The 26040-nt window shown below is 46.7% G+C and overlaps 1 protein-coding gene across 1 annotated transcript in view; it reads left to right on the forward strand.

Annotated features, from left to right (window-relative positions):
• The window catches only part of LOC126214890 (uncharacterized), a 49246-nt gene extending 24533 nt beyond the window's left edge, over nt 1-24713 (forward strand). Inside the window, exons 2-3 of the mRNA XM_049941534.1 lie at nt 8537-8712; nt 24215-24713. Coding sequence (XP_049797491.1) covers nt 8537-8712; nt 24215-24713 — 675 coding nt within the window. The remainder of the gene's footprint in view (nt 1-8536; nt 8713-24214) is intronic.
• Nucleotides 24714-26040: the final 1327 nt, after the last annotated feature.

A 26040-nucleotide genomic window follows, 5' to 3' on the forward strand; every position in this document is an offset into this window, starting at 1 on the left:
CCAGTATTCATTTTATATCCTCTCTACTTCGACCATCATCAGTTATTTTGCTCCCCAAATAGCAAAACTCCTTTACTACTTTAAGTGTCTCGTATCCTAACCTTATTCCTTCAGCATCGTCCGATTTAATTCGTCTACATACCATTATCCTCGTTTTGTTTTGTTGTTGTTCATCTTATATCTTCCTTTTCAAGACACTGTCCATTCCGTTCAGCTTCTTTTCCAGGTCCTTCGCTGTCTCTGACAAAATTACAATGTCATCGGCGAACCTCAAAGTTTTTACTTCTTCTCCATGGATTTCATTTCCAAATTCGAATTTACGTAGCCCTCAGAATGGTGTCAGTAATGGAGGTGCGTTCCCAGCAGAGAGCTGAGTTTCTCTTGGCGGAAAACCGGGGCACCGCACATATTCATAGGCGCTTGCAGAATATCTGCGGAGACGTGAACAAAAGCGCGGTGAGTGGTTGGGCGAAGCGACTGTTATCATACCAACAAGGTCGAGCAAACCTGTCCGATATCCCGCGTGTCGGTCGGTCGCACATAATTGTGACTCCTGCAATGTTGGAACGTGCGGACACTCTCTTTCGAGGCAATCGACGGATTACTACGAAACACCTCACTGCACAACTGGTTGTTTCTGTCGGTAGTGAACACACGTCCTCCAGTTGGTGAACTCAAAGGGTGTGCCTTCTGGGTTGTTCGCGCCCTAACAGAATACCCTAAACGGCAACGAAGGGCCATTTGTTCGGAAGGGCTTGCGCGGTACGAGGCTTATCGTGACAATTTTTTTGACGAACATCGTCACAGGTTATGAAACATGGGTTCAAAACTTTGAACTACACTGCTGGCCATTAAAATTGCTACACCACGAAGATGACGTGTTAAAGACGCAAAATTTAACCGACAGGAAGAAGATGCTGTGATATGCAAATGATTAGCTTTTCAGAGCATTCACACATGGTTGTTGCCGGTGGCGACACCTACAACGTGCTGACATGAGGAAAGCTTCTAACCGATTTCTCATACACAAACAGCAGTCGACCGGCGTTGCCTGGTGAAACGTTGTTGTGATGCCACGTGTAAGGAGGAGAAATGCGTACCATCACGTTTCCGAGTTTGATAAAGGTCGGATTGTAGCCTATCGCGATTGCGGTTTATCGTATCGCGACATTGCTGCTCGCGTTGGTCGAGATCCAATGACTGTTAGCAGAATATGGAATCGGTGGGTTCAGGAGGGTAATACGGAACGCCGTGCTCGATCCCAACGGCCTCGTATCACTAGCAGTCGAGATGACAGGCACCTTATCTGCATGGCTTAACCGATCGTGCAGCCCCGTCTCGATCCCTGAGCCAACAGATGGGGGCGTTTGCAAGACAACAACCATCTGCACGAACAGTTCGACGAAGTTTGCAGCAGCATGGACTATCAGCTCGGACACCATGGCTGCGGCTACCCTTGACGCTGCATCACAGACAGGAGCGTCTGCGATGGTGTACTCGACGAACCTGGGTTCACGAATGGCAAAACGTCATTTGTTCGGATGAATCCAGGTTCTGTTTACAGCATCATGATGGTCGCATCCGTGTTCGGCGACATCGCGGTGAACCCACATTGGAAGCGTGTATTCGTCGTCGCCATACTGGCGTATCACCCAGCGTTATGGTATAGGGTTCCATTGGTTCCACATCTCGGTCACCTCTTGTTCGCATTGACGGCACTTTGAACAGTAGACGTTACATTTCAGATGTGTTACGACCCGTGGCTCTATCCTTCATTCGATCCCTGTGAAACCCTACATTTAAGCAGGATAATGCACGACTGCATGTTGTAGGTCCTGTACGGGCATTTCTGGATACAGAAAATGTTCGACTGCTGCCCTGGCCAGCACATTCTCCAGATCTGTCACTAATTGAAAACATCTGATCAATGATGGCCGAGCAACTGGCTCGTCACAATACGCCAGTCACTACTCCTGATGAACTGTGGTATCGTGTTGAAGCTGCATGGGCTGCTGTACCTGTACACGCCATCCAAGCTCTGTTTGACTAAATGCCCAGGCGTATCAAGGCCGTTATCACGGCCAGAGGTGGTTGTTCTGGGCACTGATTTCTCAGTATCTATGCAGCGAAATTGCGTGAAAACGTAATTACATGTCAGTTCTAGTATAATATATTTGTCCAATGAATACCCGTTCATCATCTGCATTTCTCCTTTGTGTAGCAATTTTAATGGCTAGTAGTGTAGAAACAAAACAGCATTCAAGGGAGTGGCGGCACACTACCCATCCTCCGAAAAAAAAAAGTTCAAAGCCGCATCCTCAGCTGGTAAACTTATGGTAACAGTCTTCTGGGGTCCTGAAGCGGTTATTTTGTTTGATATCCCTCCTCGCGGTGCAACGATCAACTCGGAAATGTATTGCGTTGCCCTCACAAAACTGAAGAAGCGACTTTTGGGTGTTCGACGACTCAAAAATGCAAACGAACAACGCAAGTCTGCGCACCCGAGAGGAGCTCACTGAACTTCATTGGACAGTTCTTCCTCATCCAACCTACAGCCCAGATTGCGCACTTTCCGATATCCATCTGTGGATGCCCAATGGAGGATGCATTCCTCGGGAAGCAGTGCGCTGGATGATGGGAAGGTTATTGATGCAGCAAGACGTTCGCTCCGACGTCACATAACAGGGTGGTACCATGTGGGCATACAGGCCCTGCCAGTAAGGTGGCCTAAGGCCGTCCCACTGAATGAAGATCGTGTTTAAAAATACGGTTTTTAGCCGAAAGACTAGGGAATAATACGGTGTATTGGAATTCTTAATAAAACCAACCTGATTACAGAACAAAAATGGTGCATTACTTATTGAATGCCCCTCGTACAACTCCTACAGTTCCCCTTAGCAGTCTAACAGTACTGTGCAGACACATGAATTACACCACCCACATGTGTGAACGTTTTCCGCTTCGCTCATATTTCTGGAGTTGGTGTTTCGCTCTCACAGCTCATCATCAGCAGTACAGTTTGCACAATCGTGTTTCGATGAAGCTGTCGGTTACAGCGCCGGCTCAGCTGCGCTCCGGGTGACTGCTGTATGGACTGGCATCGTTCTACCTGTCTCATATACACTGCCTGACAAAGTGATAGAACAGCCTACAGAGTGCACTAGTGTTGTTTGTGTTTAGTGTTGTTACGAGGCCTGGTAGGGTATACAGTGGGCGTGAACAGCGACAGATGTCGGATGACCATATAAAATTAATCGTCGGTAAAGTAGATGCCATACAAATTCATTGGAAGAATCCTAATGAAATGCAGTTCGGAAACAAAGGAAGTAGGTTACAGTGCACTTATTGGCCCACTGCTTGAGTACTGATCACCGGTGTGGGATCCGTACCAGATAGGGTTGATAGAAGAGATAGAGATGATCCAACGGAGGGCAGCGCGCTTCGTTACAGGATCTTTTTTTTTTTTTGTCATCAGTCTACTGACTGGTTTGATGCGGCCCGCCACGAATTCCTTTCCTGTGCTAACCTCTTCATCTCAGAGCAGCACTTGCAACCTACGTCCTCAATCATTTGCTTGACGTGCCGGCCGGAGTGGCCGAGCGGTTCTAGGCGCTACAGTCACGAACCGCGCGACCGCTGCGGTCGCAGGTTCGAATCCTGCCTCGGGCATGGGTGTTTGTGATGTCTTTAGGTTAGTTAGGTTTAAGTAATTCTAAGTTCTAGGGGACTGATGACCACAGCAGTTAAGTCCCATAGTGCTCAGAGCCATTTGCTTGACGTATTCCAATCTCTGTCTTCCTCTACAGTTTATGCCCTCTACAGCTCCCTCTAGTACCATGGAAGTGATTCCCTCACGTCTTAGCAGATGTCCTATCATCCTGTCCCTTCTCCTTATCAGTGTCTCCGATTCTGCGTAGAACCTCCTCATTCCTTACCTTATCAGACCACCTAATTTTCAACATTCGTCTATAGCACCACATCTCAAATGCTTCGATTCTCTTCTGTTCCGGTTTTCCCACAGTCCATGTTTCACTACCATACAATGCTGTACTCCAGACGTACATCCTCAGAAATTTCTTCCTCAAATTAAGGCCGGTATTTGATATTAGTAGACTTCTCTTGGCCAGAAATGCCTTTTTTGCCATAGCGAGTCTGCTTTTGATGTCCTCCTTGCTCCGTCCGTCATTGGTTATTTTACTGCCTAGGTAGCAGAATTTCTTAACTTCATTGACTTCGTGACCATCAATCCTGATGTTAAGTTTCTCGCTGTTCTCATTTCTACTACTTCTCATTACCTTCGTCTTTCTCCGATTTACTCTCAAACCATACTGTGTACTCATTAGACTGTTCATTCCGTTCAGCAGATCATTTAATTCTTCTTCACTTTCACTCAGGATAGCAATGTCATCAGCGAATCGTATCATTGATATCCTTTCACCTTGTATTTTAATTCCACTCCTGAACCCTTCTTTTATTTCCATCATTGCTTCCTCGATGTACAGATTGAAGAGTAGGGGCGAAAGGCTACAGCCTTGTCTGACACCCTTCTTAATACGAGCACTTCGTTCTTGATGGTCCACTCTTATTATTCCCTCTTGGTTTTTGTACATATTGAATGTTACCCCTACTTTTTTCAGAATCTCGAACAGCTTGCACCATTTTATATTGTCGAACGCTTTGACCATGTCGACAAATCCTATGAAAGTGTCTTCATTTTTCTTTAGCCTTGTATCCATTATTAGCCGTTACGTCAGAATTTCCTCTCTCATCTCTTTACTTTTCCTAAAGCCAAACTGATCGTCACCTACCGCATTCTCAATTTTCTTTTCCATTCTTCTGTATATTATTCTTGTAAGCAGCTTCGATGCATGAGCTGTTAAGCTGATTGTGCGATAATTCTCGCACTTGTCAGCTCTTGCCGTCTTCGGAATTGTGTGGATGATGCTTTTCCGAAAGTCAGATGGTATATCGCCAGACTCATATATTCTACACACCAACGTGAATTGTCGTTTTGTTGCCACTTCCCCCAATGATTTTAGAAATTCTGATTTATCTATCCCTTCTGCCTTATTTGACCGTAAGTCCTCCAAAGCTCTTTTAAATTCCGATTCTAATACTGGATTCCCTATCTCTTCTAAATCTGTTTCTACTTCTATCACATCAGACAAATCTTCACCCTCATAGAGGCTTTCAATGTATTCTTTCCACCTATCTGCTCTCTCCTCTGCATTTAACAGTGGAATTCCCGTTGCACTCTTAATGTTACCACCGTTTCTTTTAATGTCACCAAAGGTTATTTTGACTTTCCTGTATGCTGAGTCTGTCCTTCCGACAATCATATCTTTTTCGATGTCTTCACATTTTTCCTGCAGCCATTTCGTCTTAGCTTCCCTGCACTTCCTATTTATTTCATTCCTCAGCGACTTGTATTTCTGTATTCCTGATTTTCCCGGAACATGTTTGAACTTCCTCCTTTCATCAATCAACTGAAATATTTCTTCTGTTACCCATGGTTTCTTCTCAGCTACGTTCTTTGTACCTATGTTTTCCTTCCCAACTTCTGTGATGGCCCTTTTTAGAGATGTCCATTCCTCTTCAACTGTACTGCCTACTGTGCTATTCCTTATTGCTATATCTATAGCGTTAGAGAACTTCAAACGTATCTCGTCATTCCTTAGTACTTCCGTATCCCACTTCTTTGCGTATTGATTCTTCCTGACTAATGTCTTGAGCTTCAGCCTACTCTTCATCACTACTATATTGTGATCTGAGTCTATATCTGCTCCTGGGTACGCCTTACAATCCAGCATCTGATTTCGGAATCTCTGTCTGACCATGATGTAATCTAATTGAAATCTTCCCATATCTCCCGGCCTTTTCCAAGTATACCTCCTCCTCTTGTGATTCTTGAACAGGGTATTCGCTATTACTAGCTGAAACTTGTTACAAAACTCAATTAGTCTTTCTCCTCTTTCATGCCTTGTCCCAAGCCCATATTCTCCTGTAACCTTTTCTTCTACTCCTTCCCCTACAACTGCATTCCAGTCGCCCACGACTATTAGATTTTCGTCCCCCTTTACATACTACATTACCCTTTCAATATCCTCATACACTTTCTGTATCTGTTCATCTTCAGCTTGCGACGTCGGCATGTATACCTGAACTTTCGTTGTCGGTGTTGGTCTGCTGTCGATTATGATTAAAACAACCCGGTCACTGAACTGTTCACAATAACACACCCTCTGCCCAACCTTCCTATTCATAACGAATCCTACACCTGTTATACCATTTTCTGCTGCTGTTGATATTACCCGATGCTCATCTGACCAGAAATCCTTGTCTTCCTTCCACTTCACTTCACTGACCCCTACTATATCTAGATTGAGCCTTTGCATTTCCCTTTTCAGATTTTCTAGTTTCCCTACCACGTTCAAGCTTCTGACATTCCACGCCCCGACTCGTAGAACGTTATCCTTTCGTTGATTATTCAATCTTTTTCTCATGGTAACCTCCCCCTTGGCAGTCCCCTCCCGGAGATCCGAATGGGGGACTATTCCGGAATCTTTTGCCAATGGGGAGATCATCATGACACTTCTTCAATTACAGGCCACATGTCCTGTGGATACACGTTACGTGTCTTTAATGCAGTGGTTTCCATTGCCTTCTGCATCCTCATGTCGTTGATCATTGCTGATTCTTCCGCCTTTAGGGGCAATTTCCCACCCCTAGGACAAGAGAGTGCCCTGAACCTCTATCCGCTCCTCCGCCCTCTTTGACAAGGCCGTTGGCAGAATGAGGCTGACTTCTTATGCCGGAAGTCTTCGGCCGCCAATGCTGATTATTTATCACAATTTAGGCAGTGGCGGGGATCGAACCCGGGACCGAAAACGTTTTGATTATGAATCAAAGACGCTACCCCTAGACCACAGTATCATTTAGTAATCGCGAAAGCGTTACGGAGATGATAGAGAAACTCCAGTGGAAGAGACTCCAAGAGAGACGCTCAGTAGCTCGGTACGAGCTTTTGTTGAAGTTTCGAGAACATACCTTCACCGAGGAGTCAAGCAGTATATTGATCTCTCCTACGTTATCTCGCGAAGAGATCATGAGGATAAAATCAGAGAGATTAGAGCCCACACAGAGGCGTGCCGACAATCCTTTCCACGAACAGTACGAGACTGGAATAGAAGGAGAACCGATAGAGGTACTCAAGGTACCCTCCGCCACACACCGTCAGGTGGCTTGCGGAGTATCGACGTAGATGTAGATCGCTGCGAAGAATGCGGAAATGCTGCTTACTCATGTGAGACAGTCATCAGCACCTGACAGTGTTTTGAAAGAATCTCAATGTGGGACGCCATATGGCCAACTGGTCGAATCGTGCAATATCCAGATTTGTGGGTTATTCTGTGTCATTCTGTACCATCGATCACAGACTAGCAGCAGCCTGAGTAGGGAATTCCTGTCCATGCGTAGGCTGCCTTTACGCCACGCCTTGTGCAGAGTGGTGCTGTGATATGGAAGCGTGGACCGAAATGGTTCAGAGCACTATGGGACATGACATTGAGGTCATCAGTCCCCTAGAACTTAGAACTACTTAAACCTAACTAACCTAAGGACAACACACACATCCATGCCCGAGGCAGGATTCGAACCTACGACCGTAGCGGTCGCGCTCGCGCGAGGACTGCTGATCAGTGATGTCGCACAGTGCCCAGTGGTGAATTAGGGGACTGCACTACATCCTCAGCATGTATGGCAGCAAACTTGGGAGACATGCCATTCTTCCCATGCCTTAGAGAGGAACAACAGTGTTACGCTTGTCATGATGGTGTGGGAAGCCATCGAGTGTGACTTCGGGTCACAGTTGGTAGTGGCTGTAGAAAGTCAGATAGGGAAATGGTTACATCACAGGCATTCAAGTGTTACCTCTCAAGTGACTGTACCATGGTCTCATTTTTCAACAGGACTGTATCCACCCATGCATACATACACGTATCTTTATGAAGCGTCAGCGTGATTATGAGATCCTCTTGTGGCCAACAAGGTCCCCAATGTGCGACCAGCTTGTGCCTGTACCAACTATATCGAGGATCACTTACGATAGTTGTGGGGCTGCTCGCCTCATGAGAGGTTACAATGGTCTTCTGACGTCCTTCCCAACCGAATCAGTCCATGCATCCAGGCCAGAATGGGTGCAGCGCCATACTGCCAATTTCTTTCCAAATTTGACTGGAGTTGGTAGTCACTGAAAGAATATCAAGAATCTTCTCAATGCGTGAAGTTTAATTACTTTTGCTCCTACCTTTCAGGGGGCTTCACTCTTTTTGCTGGTGTTTCTCCCCTATGGCCCATCATTAAGGTCACAGTTCGGGCGCTTCACTTTGAGGGGACGCCACTGTTGCTGTTGTAACTTTGTTCGCGATGGCTGCCACCTGAGCTAGCATCATTGCTACTGTGTCACAGATATTTTGGGGCTGGCGTTTCGGCCGCGTATTTCGTCATCAGGAGTATAGTTTGCACGCTCGTGTTTTAGTGGACGCCGCTGCTGCTGGCGGCGCTGGTACCGCTGTGCTCCGGGTGGCTGATTCCTGGGATCGCGTCGCTGCTGCATGCCAAGGCCTACCTGCTGCGCCAGTTCACAGGCAAGATCTTCCAGAAGCCTGCAGTCCACATCGCCAAGATACACGTCTACCCCGCATACCCCGCCAGGTGAGAAACTGTTTTACATGCGCTACAAATGTTTAATCGATAGAATAATTTATCGATTTTACCAATGAGACTAAACGACACTGGTCCTAGCCCTAGTTGGCCATACCGAAACTGAGTTTCTTATGTCAAAGTGGTAGGTGGATCAAAACAAAATGGTACTGAAACAGAGGATGACAGACTAAAGGCCGAAATACTAAATGTCTTTTTCCAAAGCTGTTTCACAGAGGAAGACTGCACTGTAGTTCCTTCTATAGATTGTCGCACAGCTGACAAAATGGTAGATATCGAAATAGATGAGAGGGATAGAAAAACAAATAAAGTCGCTCAAAAGAGGAAAGGCCGCTGGACCTGATGGGATACCAGTTCAGTTTTACACAGAGTACTCAAAGGAACTTGCCCCCTTCTTGCAGGAGAGGATGAGGAGGAGGATATGAGTGTTTAACGTCCCGTCGACAACGAGGTCATTAGAGACGGAGCGCAAGCTCGGGTGAGGGAAGGATGAGGAAGGAAATCGGCCGTGCCCTCTCAAAGGAAACATCCCGGCATTTGCCTGAAGCGATTTAGGGAAATCACGGAAAACCTAAATCAGGATGGTCGGAGACGGGATTGAACCGTCGTCCTCCCGAATGCGCTTCTTGCAGTGGTGTACCGTACGTCTCTAGAAGAGCGTAGCGTTCCAAAAGATTGGAAAAGGGCACAGGTCATCCCCGTTTTCAAGAAGGGACATCGAACAGACGTGCAGAACTATAGACCTATATCTCTAACGTCGATCAGTTGTAGAATTTTGGAACACGTATTATGTTCGAGTATAATAACATTTCTGGAGACTAGAAATCTACTCCGTAGGAATCAGCATGGGTTTCGAAAAAGACGGTCGTGTGAAACCCAGCTCGCGCTATTCGTCCACGAGACTCAGAGAGCCATAGACACGGGTTCCCAGGTAGATGCCGTGTTTCTTGACTTCCGCAAGGCGTTTGATACAGTTCGCCATAGTTGTTTAATGAACAAAGTAAGAGCATATGGACTATCAGACCAATTGTGTGATTTGATTGAAGAGTTCCTAGATAACAGAACGCAGCATGTCATTCTCAATGGAGAGAAGTCATCCGAAGTAAGAGTGATTTCAGGGGTGCCGCAGGGGAGTGTCGTAGGTTCACAATATATATATATATATATATATATATATATATATATATATATATAAATGACCTTGTGGATAACATCGGAAGTTCACTGAGGCTTTTGGCGGATGATTAGTATATCGAGAGGTTGTAACAATGGAAAATTGTACTGAAATGCAGGAGGATCTGCAACGAATTGACACATGGTGCAGGGAATGGCAATTGAATCTCAATGTAGATAAGTGTAATGTGCTGTGAGTACATAGAAGGGAAGATCCTTTGTCATTTAGCTACAATATAGCAGGTCAGCAACTGGAAGCAGTTAATTCCATAAATTATCTGGGAGTACGCATTAGGAGTGATTTAAAATGGAATGATCATATAAAGTTGATCGTTGGTAAAGCAGATGCCAGACTGAGATTAATTGGAAGAATCCTAAGGAAATGCAATCCGAAAACAAAGGAAGTAGGTTACAGTACGCTTGTTCGCCCACTGCTTGAATACAGCTCATCAGTGTGTGATCCGTACCAGATAGGGTTGATAGAAGAGATAGAAAAGATCCAACGGAGAGCAGCTTGCTTCGTTACAGGATCATTCAGTAATCGCGAATGCGTTACGGAAATGATAGATAAACTCCAGTGGAAGACTCTGCAAGAGAGACGCTCAATAGTTCAGTAAGGGCTTTTGTTAAATTTTCGGAACATATCTTCACCGAGTATATTGCTCCCTCCTACGTATATCTCGCGAAGAGACCATGAGGATAAAATCAAAGATATTAGAGCCCACACAGAGGCATACCGACAATCTTTCTTTCCACGAACAATACGAGACTGGAATAGAAGGGAGGACCGATAGAGTTACTCAAAGTACCCTCTGCCACACACTGTCAGGTGGCTTGCGGAGTATGGATGTAGATGTAGATGCCAAGCACACATTTATCGCAGTTTTTCCATATTTTTGTACAACCCTGTACCCTCTTCGTTTCTGCATTATGTATAGCTTGTTCTGAAAGCACCAGTCACATCCTTTCTCGAGCTATCATTCGTCGTTACGTTCTTTCGAAGATATCTGTAAGGAACTGGTAATGTGAACACTCTACTCGTTTCTTCTTCTCTCTGTTAGCTTCTAAATGACCTTAGCCAATTCCTTGCAGCACATCTTACCTGGGGGCTCTATCTATGCGCTTTATATTTAAATATACCTATTTTAGAAAGCAGATACAAATTTATTTGACGCCTTCCTAAGAGACAAACTCTATTCCTTCCAGTTTGACTGTATAAGCGTACATCAGATGAGGTTCAGATTCAAAGAAATAGTGTCAGTTGTAATTGAGAGATATAGAGTATATAAACTAATTAGAGACAGTACTGGTCTCCCACGATACACAAAACAGTTCAGACCGCTTTTGCAGAAGCAACGGAAAAAGCGTGCCAAATTCAAAAGAGCGCGTAAAAGATTGGTCAAGTTTTACTGAAACTTCGAAATTTAGTGCGATCTTGTGCGAGATGCTTTTAATATTGTCCATAACGAAACTAGGCCTCGCAATCTGGCAAAAAACCCAAGGAGATTCTGGTCGTATGTAAAGTACGCAAGCAGCAAGACATATCTTCACTGCGCAGTAGCAATGGTAATGTTATTGATGACATTGCTACTAAAGCTGAATTACTAAATGCTGTTTTCCGGAATTCCTTCACGAAAGAAGACGAAGTAAATATTGCAGAATTCGAATCAAGAACTGGTTCCAACATGAGTAATTTGGAAGTAGTTATCCTCGGTGTTAAGGCAACTTTTCTGGTTCAAATGGCTCTGAGGACTATGCGACTTAACTTCTGAGGTCATCAGTCGCCTAGAACTTAGAACTAATTAAACCTAACTAACCTAAAGACATCACACACAACCATGCCCGCGGCAGGATTCGAACCTGCGACCGTAGCCGTCGCTCGGCTCCAGACTGTAGCGCCTAGAACCGCCATGCCACTCCGGCCGACAACTTTTCTGGACGAGAGTGTATATCAGTTCGGTTCCTTTCAGAATATGACGATACAATACCTCCATACTTAGCAATCATATACAACCGCACGCACCAGTGCCCAAGAAAGTGAATAAGAGTAATCCACTGAATTACAGGCCTTAATGACTAACGTCGATTTGCAGGTGGATTGTGGAACATATGCTGTGTTCGAACTTCATGAATTACCTCGGTTCGATGAGCCCTCTACCAGACATAAGGCACAGTAGTCATGGAGATGTAGATGTAAAATGGCTTGGTTCAAATGGCTCTGAGCACTATGGGACTCAACTGCTGTGGTCATAAGTCCCCTAGAACTTAGAACTACTTAAACCTAACCTAAGGACAGCACACAACACCCAGCCATCACGAGGCAGAGAAAATCCCTGACCCCGCCGGGAGATGTAGATGTAGAACGTGTCTCGAGCACCATACCTCAGATACTTCAACACATTTCCTCTCTTTGCCGTTCTGTGACTTAGTAACAGGAAACACTAGCCGGCTCCTGAAGAGGCATAAAATCAATTCGCTCTTCACGGATCCAACAAAAATTCGGCATCTCATGAGGTCTGTGAAAGGCGATGTAGGCCACAGAACGCCAGGAGCATAGAAAATACCGTGCGGGTGTTGGCAGTTTCATTTCGGACAGACTGTGCGTATGCCAGCTATTGAACAGCGCTGCGTAGAACACGTTAGACCCACACTACCTCTACATCTACATTTACATGGATACTCCGCAAATTACACTTAAGTGCCGGGCAGATGATTTCGCCTTCGGTACCCTGAGAAATCTGCGGTATCAGAGCATGCTCTATAAGACATCGTACTGAATCCGAAGACACATCTGTTGTTTGTTGTTGTTGTTGTGGTCTTCAGTCCTGAGACTGGTTTGATGCAGCTCTCCATGTTACTCTATCCTGTGCAAGCTTCTTCATCTCCCAGTACCTACTGTAAGCTACATCCTTCTGAATCTGCTTGCTGTATTCATCTCTTGGTCTCCCTCTACGATTTTTACCCTCCACGCTGCCCTCCAATACTAAATTGATGATCCCTTGATGCCTCAGAACATGTCCTACCAACCGATCCCTTCTTCTAGTCAAGTTGTGCCACAAACTTCTCTTCTCCCCAATCCTATTCAATACCTCCTCATTAGTTACGTGATCTACCCATCTAATCTTCAGCATTCTTCTGTAGCACCACATTTCGAAAGCTTCTGTTCTCTTCTTGTCTAAAGTATTTATCGTCCATGTTTCACTGCCATACATGACTACACTCCATACAAATACTTTCAGAAACGACTTCCTGACACTTAAATCTATACTCGATGTTAACAAATTTCTCTTCTTCAGAAACGCTTTCCTTGCCGTTGCCAGTTTACATTTTATATCCTCTCTACTTCGACCATCATCAGTTATTTTGCTCCCCAAATAGCAAAACTCCTTTACTACCTTAAGTGTCTCATTTCCTAATCTAATTCCCTCAGCATCACCAGATTTAATTTGACTACATTCCATTATCCTCGTTTTGCTTTTGCTGAGTTCATCTTATATCCTCCTTTCAAGACCATATCTATTCCATTCAACTGCTCTTCCAAGTCCTTTGCTGTCTCTGACAGAATTACAATGCCATCGGCGAACCTCAAAGTTTTTATTTCTTCTCCATGGATTTTAATACCTACTCCGAACTTTTCTTTTGTGTCCTTTACTGCTTGTTCAATATACAGATTTAATAGCGTCGGGGAAAGGCTACAACCCTGTCTCATTCCCTTCCCAACCACTGCTTCCCTTTCATGTCCCTCGGCTCTTATAACTGCCATCTGGTTTCTGTACAAATTGTAAATAGCCTTTCGCTCCCTGTGTTTTACCCCTGCAACCTTCAGAATTTAAAAGGGAGTATTCCAGTCAACATTGTCAAAAGCTTTCTCTAAGTATACAAATGCTAGAAACGTAGGTTTGCCTTTCCTGAATGTTTCTTCTAAAATAAGTCGTAGGGTCAGTATTGCCTCATGTGTTCCAACATTTCTACGGAATCCAAACTGATCTTCCCCAAGGTCGTCTTCTACCATTTTTTCCATTCGTCTGTAAAGAATTCGCGTTAGTATTTTGCATATGTGACTTATTAAACTGATAGTTCGGTAATTTTCACATCTGTCAACACCTGCTTTCTTTGGGATTGGAATTATTACATTCTTCTTGATGTCTGTGGGAATTTCGCCTGTCTCATACATCTTGCGCACCAGATGGTAGAGTTTTGTCAGGACTGGCTCTCCCAAGGCCATCAGTAGTTCTAATGGAATGTTGTCTACTCCCGCAGCCTTGTTTCGACTTAGGTCTTTCAGTGCTCTGTCAAACTCTTCACGCAGTATCATATCTCCCATTTCATCTTCGTCTACCTCCTCTTCCATTTCCATAGTTTCTGGGATAAGGTAATAAAAGAAGCAGTCTAGATAAAAATTTGTGACAACATTCTCAAGAAAAGCGGTGACCTGCCGTTAAGCAAGGGTTCGGACCTGGCCATCAGAAGGTTGAAGTGGGTGCGAAACGAAAACAGGCCTTATACGGCACTAGAGCGAGCATCAGTGACGTCACCGAAGGTGGCGCGGTTGTATCGGCTATACAGGGTGAGTCACTAACTATTGCCAACTAGAATAACTCCGACAGTATGATAAGAGCTGAAAAGTTTGTGGGACAGATGTTGCATGGGACAGCGGGAGCCATAACATGATGTTCATTGTTTGTTGCTAGGTGGGGTCGCGTCAGAGATATGAAGATCAATTTTGTTTTTTGAAATGGGATGCTATAGTTTGGTACTTATTTTCTGATAGCGGCTATCGAGACGAATCCAGTGATGTGTAACAGTAAGGTCTTTGAAGCTCAACGAAGGTCAAGAAGGTCCATTTACAGAAGGTGTTCAAAGTGCTGACCATTGGTATCGGTGCAGTGCTGCAATATTCTTATCATGGATTGAGTGGTATTCCTTATCACTTCGGCACTTATCGAAGCACATGCTCTGACAATTCTTGTTGTGTCGATTCCCTAAGGTCTCGACACAATGAGTGGCTAGGTGCACGCGAAACTAACGCAGACGGGCGTAAATTCTGAAACAGGAGACTGGATGAAAACTATAAAGAAAAGAAGAGAGATTTTAATATACTTAACTTTAATGTAGTCTTGTTCTTGTTGAAATACATCTCTTGCATAGTAGTAGGCAATTAGCAATGATACACATGGCGCCTTGCTAGATAGTAGCGATGGACTAGCTGAAGGCTATTTAATCTGTCTCTCGGCAAATGAGAGGAAGACGTGATACTTGGTAGGTCTAGTCGCAAGCTATGTCGTCCGTACAACTGGGGCGAGGTCAAGTCCGTGTCTTGTGACCTGCCCTGTGGTGGCGCTACGTTTGCGAATACACAGTGGCGACACGCGGGTCCGACATGTACTACAGGACCGCGGCCGATTTAAGTTACCACCTAGCAAGTGTGGTGTCTAGCGGTGACACCACATTCCTCCCCCGCAAATCGGCGAACGGTCGTGAGATAAGGCTTCCGCCCGCCGTGGGGAGGACCCCATGTTGACGTATGCGATGAGGTGGGGAGCCTAACAACAGGCGAGGCTGTGCCACCCGCACCCGGCCATTCGGTCCGAGGGGAGCTAGGAAACGCCTGCAAACCTAGTCCAGGGTGCACGTCAACATGAGGTGTATGCGCACGTAATGAGACAGAAGGGTCGACCTCCATGTGGTCGGAGCACCCGACGGGCGAAGACGACATCTGGTCCGGAGCGGGCAAGAAGTCCATGGCGGAGGACGGCTGCAGCGAAGCGTCCGCTGCTGGCGGCGCCGGCGGCGGCTGCGGCGGCGCGACGCCATGAGGCAAAATGGAAGGCATCGTCGGTAACACCTGGGGATGAGGCGAGCCAGTAGATGGGTCCCCAGGGCGCTGACCCGACGGCTCCGTCGCTGAAAGCAGACGGGGAGCGGCAGAACCCAGGCGACGACAGAGGCGCAGCTGATTGAGATGCCGACGCACCTCACCAGAGGCCCCCAAAACCAAATACATCGCGCGGCCGAGGCAGCGAAGAATGCGCCCTGCGAGCCAACGCTGTGAACCGCGATAGTTGCGATAATAGACAACGTCGCCAGGAGCAAAAGCAGGAGTCTGCCGCTGCACAGGAACCTGATGTGGCGGATGCAACAAAGACATCAGAGTTCGATGAGGACGACCATGGAGCAATTCAGCCGGCGAGCGACCATCGCGAGGCTGAGAGCGATATGAGGACAAAAAGAGCAACAAAGCGTCCTCCCGAGAATGCGACTCTTTCAACTTCAACATCTGCGACTTGAAAGTCCGGACCAATCGTTCCGCGGCACCGTTTGACTGAGGCGAAAACGGCGCGGATGTCAGATGTTGAATACCATTGGCCTTGCAGAACGACTGAAATTCTGCGGACATGAATTGTGGGCCATTGTCGGAAACAATAGTCTGCGGAAGACCCTCAATGCAAAAGATAGCAGACAAGGCTTGGATTGTGGCAGAAGACGTCGTGGAAGACATCCGGACAACAAAAGGAAAATTACTGAAAGCATCGACCACAACCAACCATCGAGCATTCCAGAATGGACCAGCAAAATCTATGTGCAAGCGTTGCCAAGGGGAAGTGGCTTTCGGCCATGCAAAGAATTTCCGCGGCGGTGCGGATTGTTGTTCGGCACACGCCACGCAAGAGGAGCACAGAGTCGTAATCGCAGCATCGATTCCGAACCAAGTACAGTGCTGACGAGCAAGCTGTTTCGTTCGCACTATACCCCAATGTCCTTGGTGAAGAAGCTTTAAGACAGAGGACTGTAACGAACGTGGGACCACGACTCGGGATTGATCATTATCGGAACGCAACAACAAAACACCACGTCGGACAAAAAGTCTCTCCTTGTGAGCAAAAAAACGGCGAACCAAAGGATCCTCGATCCGTGACTTTGACAAGGGCCATTGCGTAGCAACAAAACGCAAAACAGTAGCAAGGACAGGGTCAGCAGCTGTGGCTGTAGCTACACGACGAAAATCAATCGGAAACGATGCGACCACGTCATCGGCTTCCGAATCAATGAACATGCAAGCAAGTTCGGAAGAATCGAATGCTTTATCCTCAGCAACAGGCAAACGGGACAACGCATCAGCGTTTCCGTGCTTAGCAGTGGACCGATACAAGATATCGTAGCGGTACTGCGAGAGAAAAAGAGACCAGCGAATGAATTTCTGCGCTGTACGTGGAGGTACAGGTTTGTTCGGATGAAAAAGCGATGTCAAAGGTTTGTGGTCCGTGATGATTGTAAAGTGACGACCATACAAGAAGTCATGGAACTTGGTAACACCAAACACTAGAGCTAAAGCTTCTTTCTCTATTTGTGAATAATTTCTTTGCGCAGATGAGAGCAATTTTGACGCAAAGGCAATAGGGCGATCATGCGAGCCATCCTTGTGCGCAAGCACAGCACCGATCCCGAAATCCGATGCATCTACCATCAACAAAAGGGGTTTTCGGGGATCGAATGGCGTCAGGCAAGTATTGGAAAGTAACGCCGATTTCAACTGGCGAAAGGCGCGTTCGCATTCCGTCGTCCAGACGAACGGAACACCTTTACGGCGTAAGCGATGAAGCGGAGCTGAAATGGAAGAAGCATTGCGCACAAACTTTGCATAATAATTTACCTTACCCAGCACACTCTGTAGCTGTTTTAAGTTCTGCGGTGACGGCAAGTCCTGAATGGCACGAAGGTGCTCTGGACTCGGATGTATACCGTGGGCGTTAAGGACATGGCCCAGGTACGGTAAGTCACGAGCAAAAAACACACATTTGTCCTTCCTCAAGCGAAGACCATTCTGACGCAAGACCTGAAATAAGGTCCGGAGATTCTGCAAATGTTCGGCTTCTGTCTTTCCTGAGATCACAATATCGTCCAGATAGTTCGCAGCTGTAGGGACCGACGCACAAATAGTTTGTAAATATTGCTGAAATAAAGCAGGGGCGGATGCACACCCGAATGGCAGTCTTTTGAAGCGATACAAGCCAAGATGCGTGTTTACCACCAAGACGCGCTGGGATTCTTCGTCCACAGGTATCTGCAAGTACGCATCTGCTAGGTCCAATTTTGAAAAATATTTTCCCGGGCACAGTTTGTCAAAAAGATCTTCCGGGCGGGGCAAAGGATAAGTAGCAGTCACAAGTTGCGGATTCACAGTTGCCTTGAAGTCCACACAAAGTCTCAGTTTTCCGGAAGGTTTTGGCAAAATGACTAAGGGTGAGGCCCAGAGAGAAGCCTGCACACGTTCAATGACACCTTGAGATTCTAATTCGGCTAATGTTCTTGCGACCTCATCACGCAATGCGTGGGGAACATTGCGCGCTCTGAAAAATTTCGGTTGCGCGTTGTCTTTCAGTTCCAAATGCGCTTCATAGTTCTTAGCGCAACCAAGGCCCGGTGCAAAAATGTCTGCAAATTCTTCACAAAGACTAGAAACACTGGCGGAAGGCACAGTCTGATTCACTGATAGGACCTGATTGACAATAGACATATTAAACAATTGAAACAAATCTAAACCAAACAAGTTCACTGCACTAGAGGAACGAAGAACATAAAATGACACAAGTTTTGTCTGTCCCTTGTATGTGGCAAGAAGGCTGCACTGTCCTAACACAGGTATATGCGGTCCTGAGTAACTAGTTAACGTAACATTTGCGGCACGCAATGGCGGTTTGCCCAGTTGTTTGTACGTGTCGTGATTGAGCAATGAAACAGCAGCTCCGGTATCGAGCTGGAATGGTATCACTTTTCCTGCAAAGTCTAAGTCCACAAAAAGTTTATTGTCTTGTTGACGACAAGAGCGACTGTCTCGTGCAAATTGAACTGATACAGGTCCAGAAGCACTTGCAACTTTACGGGATTTCCGGCGACGTCGACGCACACTTTGGGTGGGACGAACACAGTCACTGTTAGCTAAAGTGTCACTGGACGGGAGGGCATGAACTACATGAATGTCCATGGGCGAAGGTCCACGAGCCTGATTGTCCTGGGTTCGATTCCTGCGCGAAGCAAAGGGCCTGGAATTTGTGTTATTGTCTGATCTTAACTTTTTCTGGCAAACACTTTGTACATGTCCTTTCTTGTGACAGTAAAAGCAAATAGCTTGGCGTGACGGGCAATTTTCACGCGAATGTCTAGTAGCACACCGCGGGCATGATTTCACTGCATTTGCTGGCTTACGCGGCGCACGTGGTTGCACGCTAGGCGGCCGCTGCGAAGTCGGGCGCGAGGGCCGCTTAGCGTCCCGTGCAGCGGGCCCGGCGGGCCGATTAATGTGACACACTGCTGGCGAAGTTTCAAATGATTCCTGAGCAAAGTCAAGTGTGTCTTGCCTGTCCAAAATGTCTATCACTTGTTGCAGGGAGGGATTAACTAGCTTCAAAATCTGTTCCCTTATGCGAACATCAGAAACGTTCTGTGCAATTGCATCACGCACCATAGTATCTGAATATGGGAGGCCACATTCACAGGCAAACGCGCAGTCTCTAGTAAGTCCTTGCAAAGTTGCTACCCACTCCCTATTAGTCTGACCGGCCGTACGTTTTGTACGAAAAAACGTATACCGTTTGGCAACTACATTTACTGTTTCTTTGAAATAGGCATCTAAAGCCGACAAAATTTCCTCGTAGGACAGAGTTGCTACGTCGCGTCGGGGAAACAATTTCACTATCACACGGTAGGTAGCCACACCGACACAAGAAAGCAAAAACGGCTGCCGCTCTTTACCTTGAATTCCATAAGCAGTGAGGTGGAAGTTGAACTGATCGGCCCACTCAGTCCAGCTTTCGGTTGTGGCTTCAAAGGGCCGAAATGGCGGTGCGACAGCGTTGTGTGGCTGCGGTAGCGATGAAGCGGCGGGTGCCGCATCGGTTTGCAGCGCACGTTGACCCTGGACGAGCTGTCCAAGGGCTTCCAATAACGCCTGCGTCTGCTGATTCTGCAAGCGAAAAAATTCGGACAGTACATCTGGAGATTGCGGCGAAGCCATGACACAAGCAAATTAGAGCAAGTATAACACAAAGACTGCAACGTGGGCGCGGCACCACTCCTCGGCGCCAAAATATTGTTGTGTCGATTCCCTAAGGTCTCGACACAATGAGTGGCTAGGTGCACACGAAACTAACGCAGACGGGCGTAAATTCTGAAACAGGAGACTGGATGAAAACTATAAAGAAAAGAAGAGAGATTTTAATATACTTAACTTTAATGTAGTCTTGTTCTTGTTGAAATACATCTCTTGCATAGTAGTAGGCAATTAGCAATGATACACATGGCGCCTTGCTAGATAGTAGCGATGGACTAGCTGAAGGCTATTTAATCTGTCTCTCGGCAAATGAGAGGAAGACGTGATACTTGGTAGGTCTAGTCGCAAGCTATGTCGTCCGTACAACTGGGGCGAGGTCAAGTCCGTGTCTTGTGACCTGCCCTGTGGTGGCGCTACGTTTGCGAATACACAGTGGCGACACGCGGGTCCGACATGTACTACAGGACCGCGGCCGATTTAAGTTACCACCTAGCAAGTGTGGTGTCTAGCGGTGACACCACAATTCTCTTTCGCATATCGAGTCGTGCAAATAGTAAATATTCTCCGAATACGGCGTATCCATCTAACGTGCCATAGACATGTAAACCACATTCGACGGTTTCGCAATACAACACTAATAGGAACGGTAAGGCTAGTTGTGGTGTCACCGCCAGACACCACACTTGCTAGGCGGTAGCCTTTAAATCGGCCGCGGTCCGTTAGTATACGTCGGACTCGCGTGTCGCCACTGTCAGTGTTTGCAGACCGAGCGCCGCCACACGGCAGGTCTAGAGAGACTCAATAGCACTCGCCCCAGTTGTACAGCCGACTTTGCTAGCGATGGTTCACTGGCTACATACGCTCTCATTTGCCGAGACGACAATTTAGCATAGCCTTCAGCTACGTCATTTGCTACGACCTAGCAAGGCGCCATATTCTTCAAGAATGTATTCTGAACAGATAATATTGTGAATCATGTACCGTCAAGAACGACTTTCATCATTAATGGATTAAAGTTAAGTATCAAACTAATTACGTCCGCTTTCTGAATTTTCATTCCTTGTCATGTTCCAGACCACACGTCAGTATAGCTCTTCCCTCCTCACGCCAGCCTGCGTGAGCTAAAATGCGTGCACTTCGGCCTCCACTCGTAACACGGTGTTGGCTCTTCTGCTAACACAAAACTAGTATCGTCGAGTGAAGTGAATCTGAATGATGTATTACTTCGAAGAAAAGGCGATATGCTTCTCATTTACGGAGAATGCCAAGGAAATTCAGTGAGAGCTAGAGACTTATACGCTGAAAGATATCCTCAACGTACCCTACACGTCGTACATTTAAATATGTGTATGATGGATTGAGAGCCACTGGATCTTTAACGCATCGGAAACATAGCCGGAAAAGGAAAGTTACTAACAAGGAAACGGAAATTGGTACTCTTGCCACTGTGAGTCGAGATCCTTGTGTTAGTTCGCGTCAAATCGCAAGGGAATCTGGCTTGAGCCAGTGTTGTTCGTGTTCTGCATCGTCATAAATATCATCCTTACCATATCAGTCTCCAGCAAGAATTAACTGGTACAGATTGTACGCGTCGGATTGACTTCTGCCGGTGGGCTCAACTTCAGATTCAGAGGAACGACGCATTTATTACTTTGATTTGATTTACTGACGAGGCTACATTCACGAACCACGGAAATGTTAATTTTCATAACATGCATTATTGGGCAACTGAAAATCCATGTTGGCTGCGGCAAGTTGTACACCAAAAGCCGTGGTCGGTGTGGGATTCTGGAGGACAGAATTATAAGCCCCTGTTTCATCGAAGGAAATCTTAATCGGCACATTTTTCGCTGAGGGATATCAATGAGTTACAGAGACAATTCCCAAATCGTTGGATTGGACGCGGAGGAGATCTGTCATGGCCGGCTCGTTCGGAAGAATTGACGCCTCTGGATTTTTTTCTTGTGGAGATTCGTAAAAGACCATTGTTTATAAAGACGTTCCAGCTACACCTGAAGAAATGCGAGCGAGAATTGTCAGAGCATGTGCTGCGGTAAGTGCCGACGTGATAAGGAATACCACTCAGTCCATGATAAGAAGGTTGCAGCTCTGCATTGATACCAATATTCATCACTTCGAACACCTTCTGTAAATGCACGTTGTCGCCACCCTTTTGACCTTTGTTGATTTTCGAAGACCTTACTGTTACACGTCATTGGATTCGTCTCGACAGCCGCTATCAGAAAATAAGTACCAAACTATAGCATCCCATTTAGAAAAACAAAGTTGACCTTCATATCTCTGACGCGACCCCACGATGCAACAAACAACGAACATCATGTTACGGCTCCCGTTGTCCCACGCAAGATTTGTCCCACGAACTTTTTAGCTCCTGTCATATTGTCGGAGCTATTCTAGGTGGCAATAGTTAATGACTCACACTGTATAGGGACGGCAACGGCAATCAAAAGACAGTCACCACTTGACAATAACCAAGGAGTCCTCGACCGAAAACTCGTGGATTTTGAACCATTCAATGCCGCTGGAAGTTCGAGAGAATTCTATCACTATTTTTTTTATTTATCAACATTTCTTTTAAGTCTGTTTTTTATGTCTTCTTTGATGCTTCCGTCTTCAGTATCCTTATTTGCTAAATATCTGTATGACCTAGTTTCTTTTATCTCTATTTTCTCTGATTTTGAAGTTGAGTTCCTCTCATTCCTTGGAGGACACGAGTATTTGTTTTTCGAGTTAATTTCCGTTTTATGCTCATACCTCAATGCTATGTCCTTAGCTTGTAAGATTCTTTGGCGTTTTCTTTCATCTGGAACTATCTATATTTTTCCTCTATATACACTACTGGCCATTAAAATTGCTATACCACGAAGATGACGTGCTACAGACGCGAAATTTAACCGACAGGGCGAAGATGCTGTGATATGCAAATAATTAGCTTTTCAGAGCATTCACACAAGGTTGGCGCCGGTGGCGACGCCTAGAACGTGCTGACATGACGAAAGTTTCCAACCGATGCCTGGTGAAACGTTGTTGTGAAGCCTCGTGTAGGGGGGAGAAATGCGTACCATCACGTTTCCGACTTTGATAAAGGTCGGATTGTAGCCTATCGCGATTGCTGTTTATCGTATCGCGACATTGCTGCTCGCGTTGTTCGAGATCCAATGACTGTTAGCAGAATATGGAATCGGTGGGTTCAGGAGGGCCGGCCGCGGTGGTCTCGCGGTTCTAGACGCGGAGTCTGGAACCGTGCGACTGCTACGGTCGCAGGTTCGAAACCTGCCTCGGGCATGGATGTGTGTGATATCCTTAGGTTAGTTCGGTTTAAGTAGTTCTAAGTTCTAGGGGACTGATGGCCACAGCAGTTGAGTCCCATAGTGCTCAGAACCATTTGAACCATTTTTTTGGTTCAGGAGGGTAACACGAAACGCCGTGCTGGATCCCAACGGCCTCGTATCACTAGCAGTCGAGATGACAGGCATCTTATCCGCATGGCTGTAACGCATCGTGCAGCCACGTCTCGATCAATGAGACAACAGATGGGGAACGTTTGCAAGACAACAACCATCTGCACGAACAGTTCGACGACGTTTGCAGCAGCATGGACTATCAGCTCGGAGACCATGGCTGCGGTTACCCTTGACGCTGCATCACAGACAGGAGCGCGTGTGATGGTGTACTCAACGACGAACTTGGGTGCACGAATGGCAAAACTTTTTCGGATGAATCCAGGTTCTGTTTACAGCATCATGACGGTCGCATCCGTGTATGGCAACATCGCGGTGAACGCACATTGGAAGCGTGTATTCGTCATCACCATACTGCCGTATAACCCGCGTGGTGGCATGTTGCAGGTACTGTACGTCTGGTCAGTGGTGGCCGAGCAACTGGCTCGTCACAACACCCCAGTCACTACTCTTGATGAACTGTGGTATCATGTTGAAGCTGCATGGGCAGCTGTACCTGTACACGCCATCCAAGCTCTGACTCAATGCCCAGGCGTATCAAGGCCGTTATTACGCCCAGAGTTGGTTGTTCTGGTTACTGATTTCTCAGGATCTATGCGCCCAAATTGCGTGAAAATGTAATCACATGTGAGTTCTAGTATATTTGTCCAATGAATGCCCGTTTATCATCTGCATTTCTTCTTGATGTAGCAATTTCAGTGGCCAGTACTGTAGTAAATTTCAGAGTGGTCATAGCTGTGTATCGAAACACAGGATGCTGTATATACGAGTGCTTTCGTCTGTCACACAGGACGATATACTACCCTCCGAGGCCGGTCTACCGACCGCCGCCGCCGGTCTACGGCCCACCCCCGGCTTACGGCCCACCGCCTGTCTACGGGCCGCCTCCGTCGTACGGGCCTCCCGCAACGACCACGACGACGACTTCGCCGCCAGAGACATTACCTCCGGAGACTGAAGCTCCGCCTCTCCCGGAGGCGCCTTATGCACCGCCACCGCCACCGGAGTCGTCGTACGGGCCTCCACCGCACGAAGAGGGGTTCACGGAACCACCTCCACCGTCGTATGGCCCGCCCCCGGCATCCTACGGCCCACCACCAGTGACGCACGGGCCGCCTCCATCGTCTTACGGACCACCCCCTTCGTCTTACGGACCACCCCCTTCGTCTTACGGACCACCCCATTCGTCTTACGGTCCGCCTCCAACAACGTATGCGCCACCGCCGTCGTCTTACGGGCCGCCTCCCTCGTCATACGGCCCACCCCCAGCGTATGGAGTTCCCAGATGATAGCGAGGTAAGTCGAGGCTGCATCCGCCTGCTCTGAATGCTACAGTGCGTTACACGCCTCAGTGTCTGGTGACAGCTGCATAAACGCTCGTCCTCTTGGGCGTGACCGAGCGAGGTGGCGCAGTGTTTAGCACACTGGACTCGCGTTCGGGAGGACGACGGTTCAATCCCGCGACCGGTCATCCTGATTTATGTTTTCCGTGATTTCCCTAAATCGCTCCAGGCAAATGTCGGGGTGGCTCCTTTGAAACGGCATGGCCGACTTCCTTCCCCATCCTTCCCTAATCCGATGAGACAGATGACCTCGCTGCCTGGTTTCCTCCCCCAAACAATCCAACCCAACCTCTCTGGAGTGCCAGAGGGTGCAGTCTTAGCCCCACTACTGTGCTCCACGTGTTTTGGAAGTAGACGTTCCACAGCTGCACTTTGCTTTTTCTTTTGTCTATTGTACATGGGCACAGGGTCAAATGGTTGAAAAGGCTCTGAGCACTGAACATCTAATGTCATCAGTCCCCTAGAACTACTTAAACCTAACTAACCGAAGGACATCAGACACATCCATGCTCAAGGCAGGATTCGAACCTCCGACCGTAGCGGTCGCTTCGTTCCAGACTGAAGCTCCTAGAACCGCTCGGCCACTGCGGCCAACATGGGCACAGGGAAGGGGGAGGAAGCTTGTAACATCTGGCTTGCGACGATAATGTACAGGAGGTCGAGCGGTCAGGACTTGTGAGTGGGCATCCGGGGCTGCCGTTAAGTGACAGAACAGAAAATTAGCTACAGTAAAGAGAATATACAGGGCGAGTCAAAAGTCCTTGGACACTTTCATAAGTTGGAAGATTAAAGGGAAAATTGAAATGTGATGATGGGAACATAGGTTTGACGTGGGGCCGCAACTTTTGGAGTGAATGTCATTCATGGTCGCCATTTTGGATTCAAGTTATTTTTTTTTTTCAATTGGAAGGGGGGGTGTATGACACATCAAATAACACTCGCTTGAGCTCTGGAAGTGAGTGGTGTAATTTGTTTTTGTCTATCTCGTATAGTTAAGAAGTTATTAATGTTGAGAGTTACCTTGATACCGACACATGTCTCTCTTTGTTCCAGCTGATCTAAAATGGTATGAAGGTAATTTCCCATCTTTGAACATTAATAACCTCTGAACTGTACAAGATGGACAAAAACAAATTACACCACTCAGTTCCAGAGCTCAAGCGAGTGTTATCTGATGTGTCATACACCCCCCTTCCCTTAAAAAAAAAAATGACTTGAATCCAAAATGGCGGATTTCAAGATGACGGCCATGGATGACATTCACTCCAAAAGT

Source organism: Schistocerca nitens, chromosome 12, assembly GCF_023898315.1.
Source record: "Schistocerca nitens isolate TAMUIC-IGC-003100 chromosome 12, iqSchNite1.1, whole genome shotgun sequence".
Classification (NCBI taxonomy): Eukaryota; Metazoa; Arthropoda; class Insecta; order Orthoptera; family Acrididae; genus Schistocerca; species Schistocerca nitens.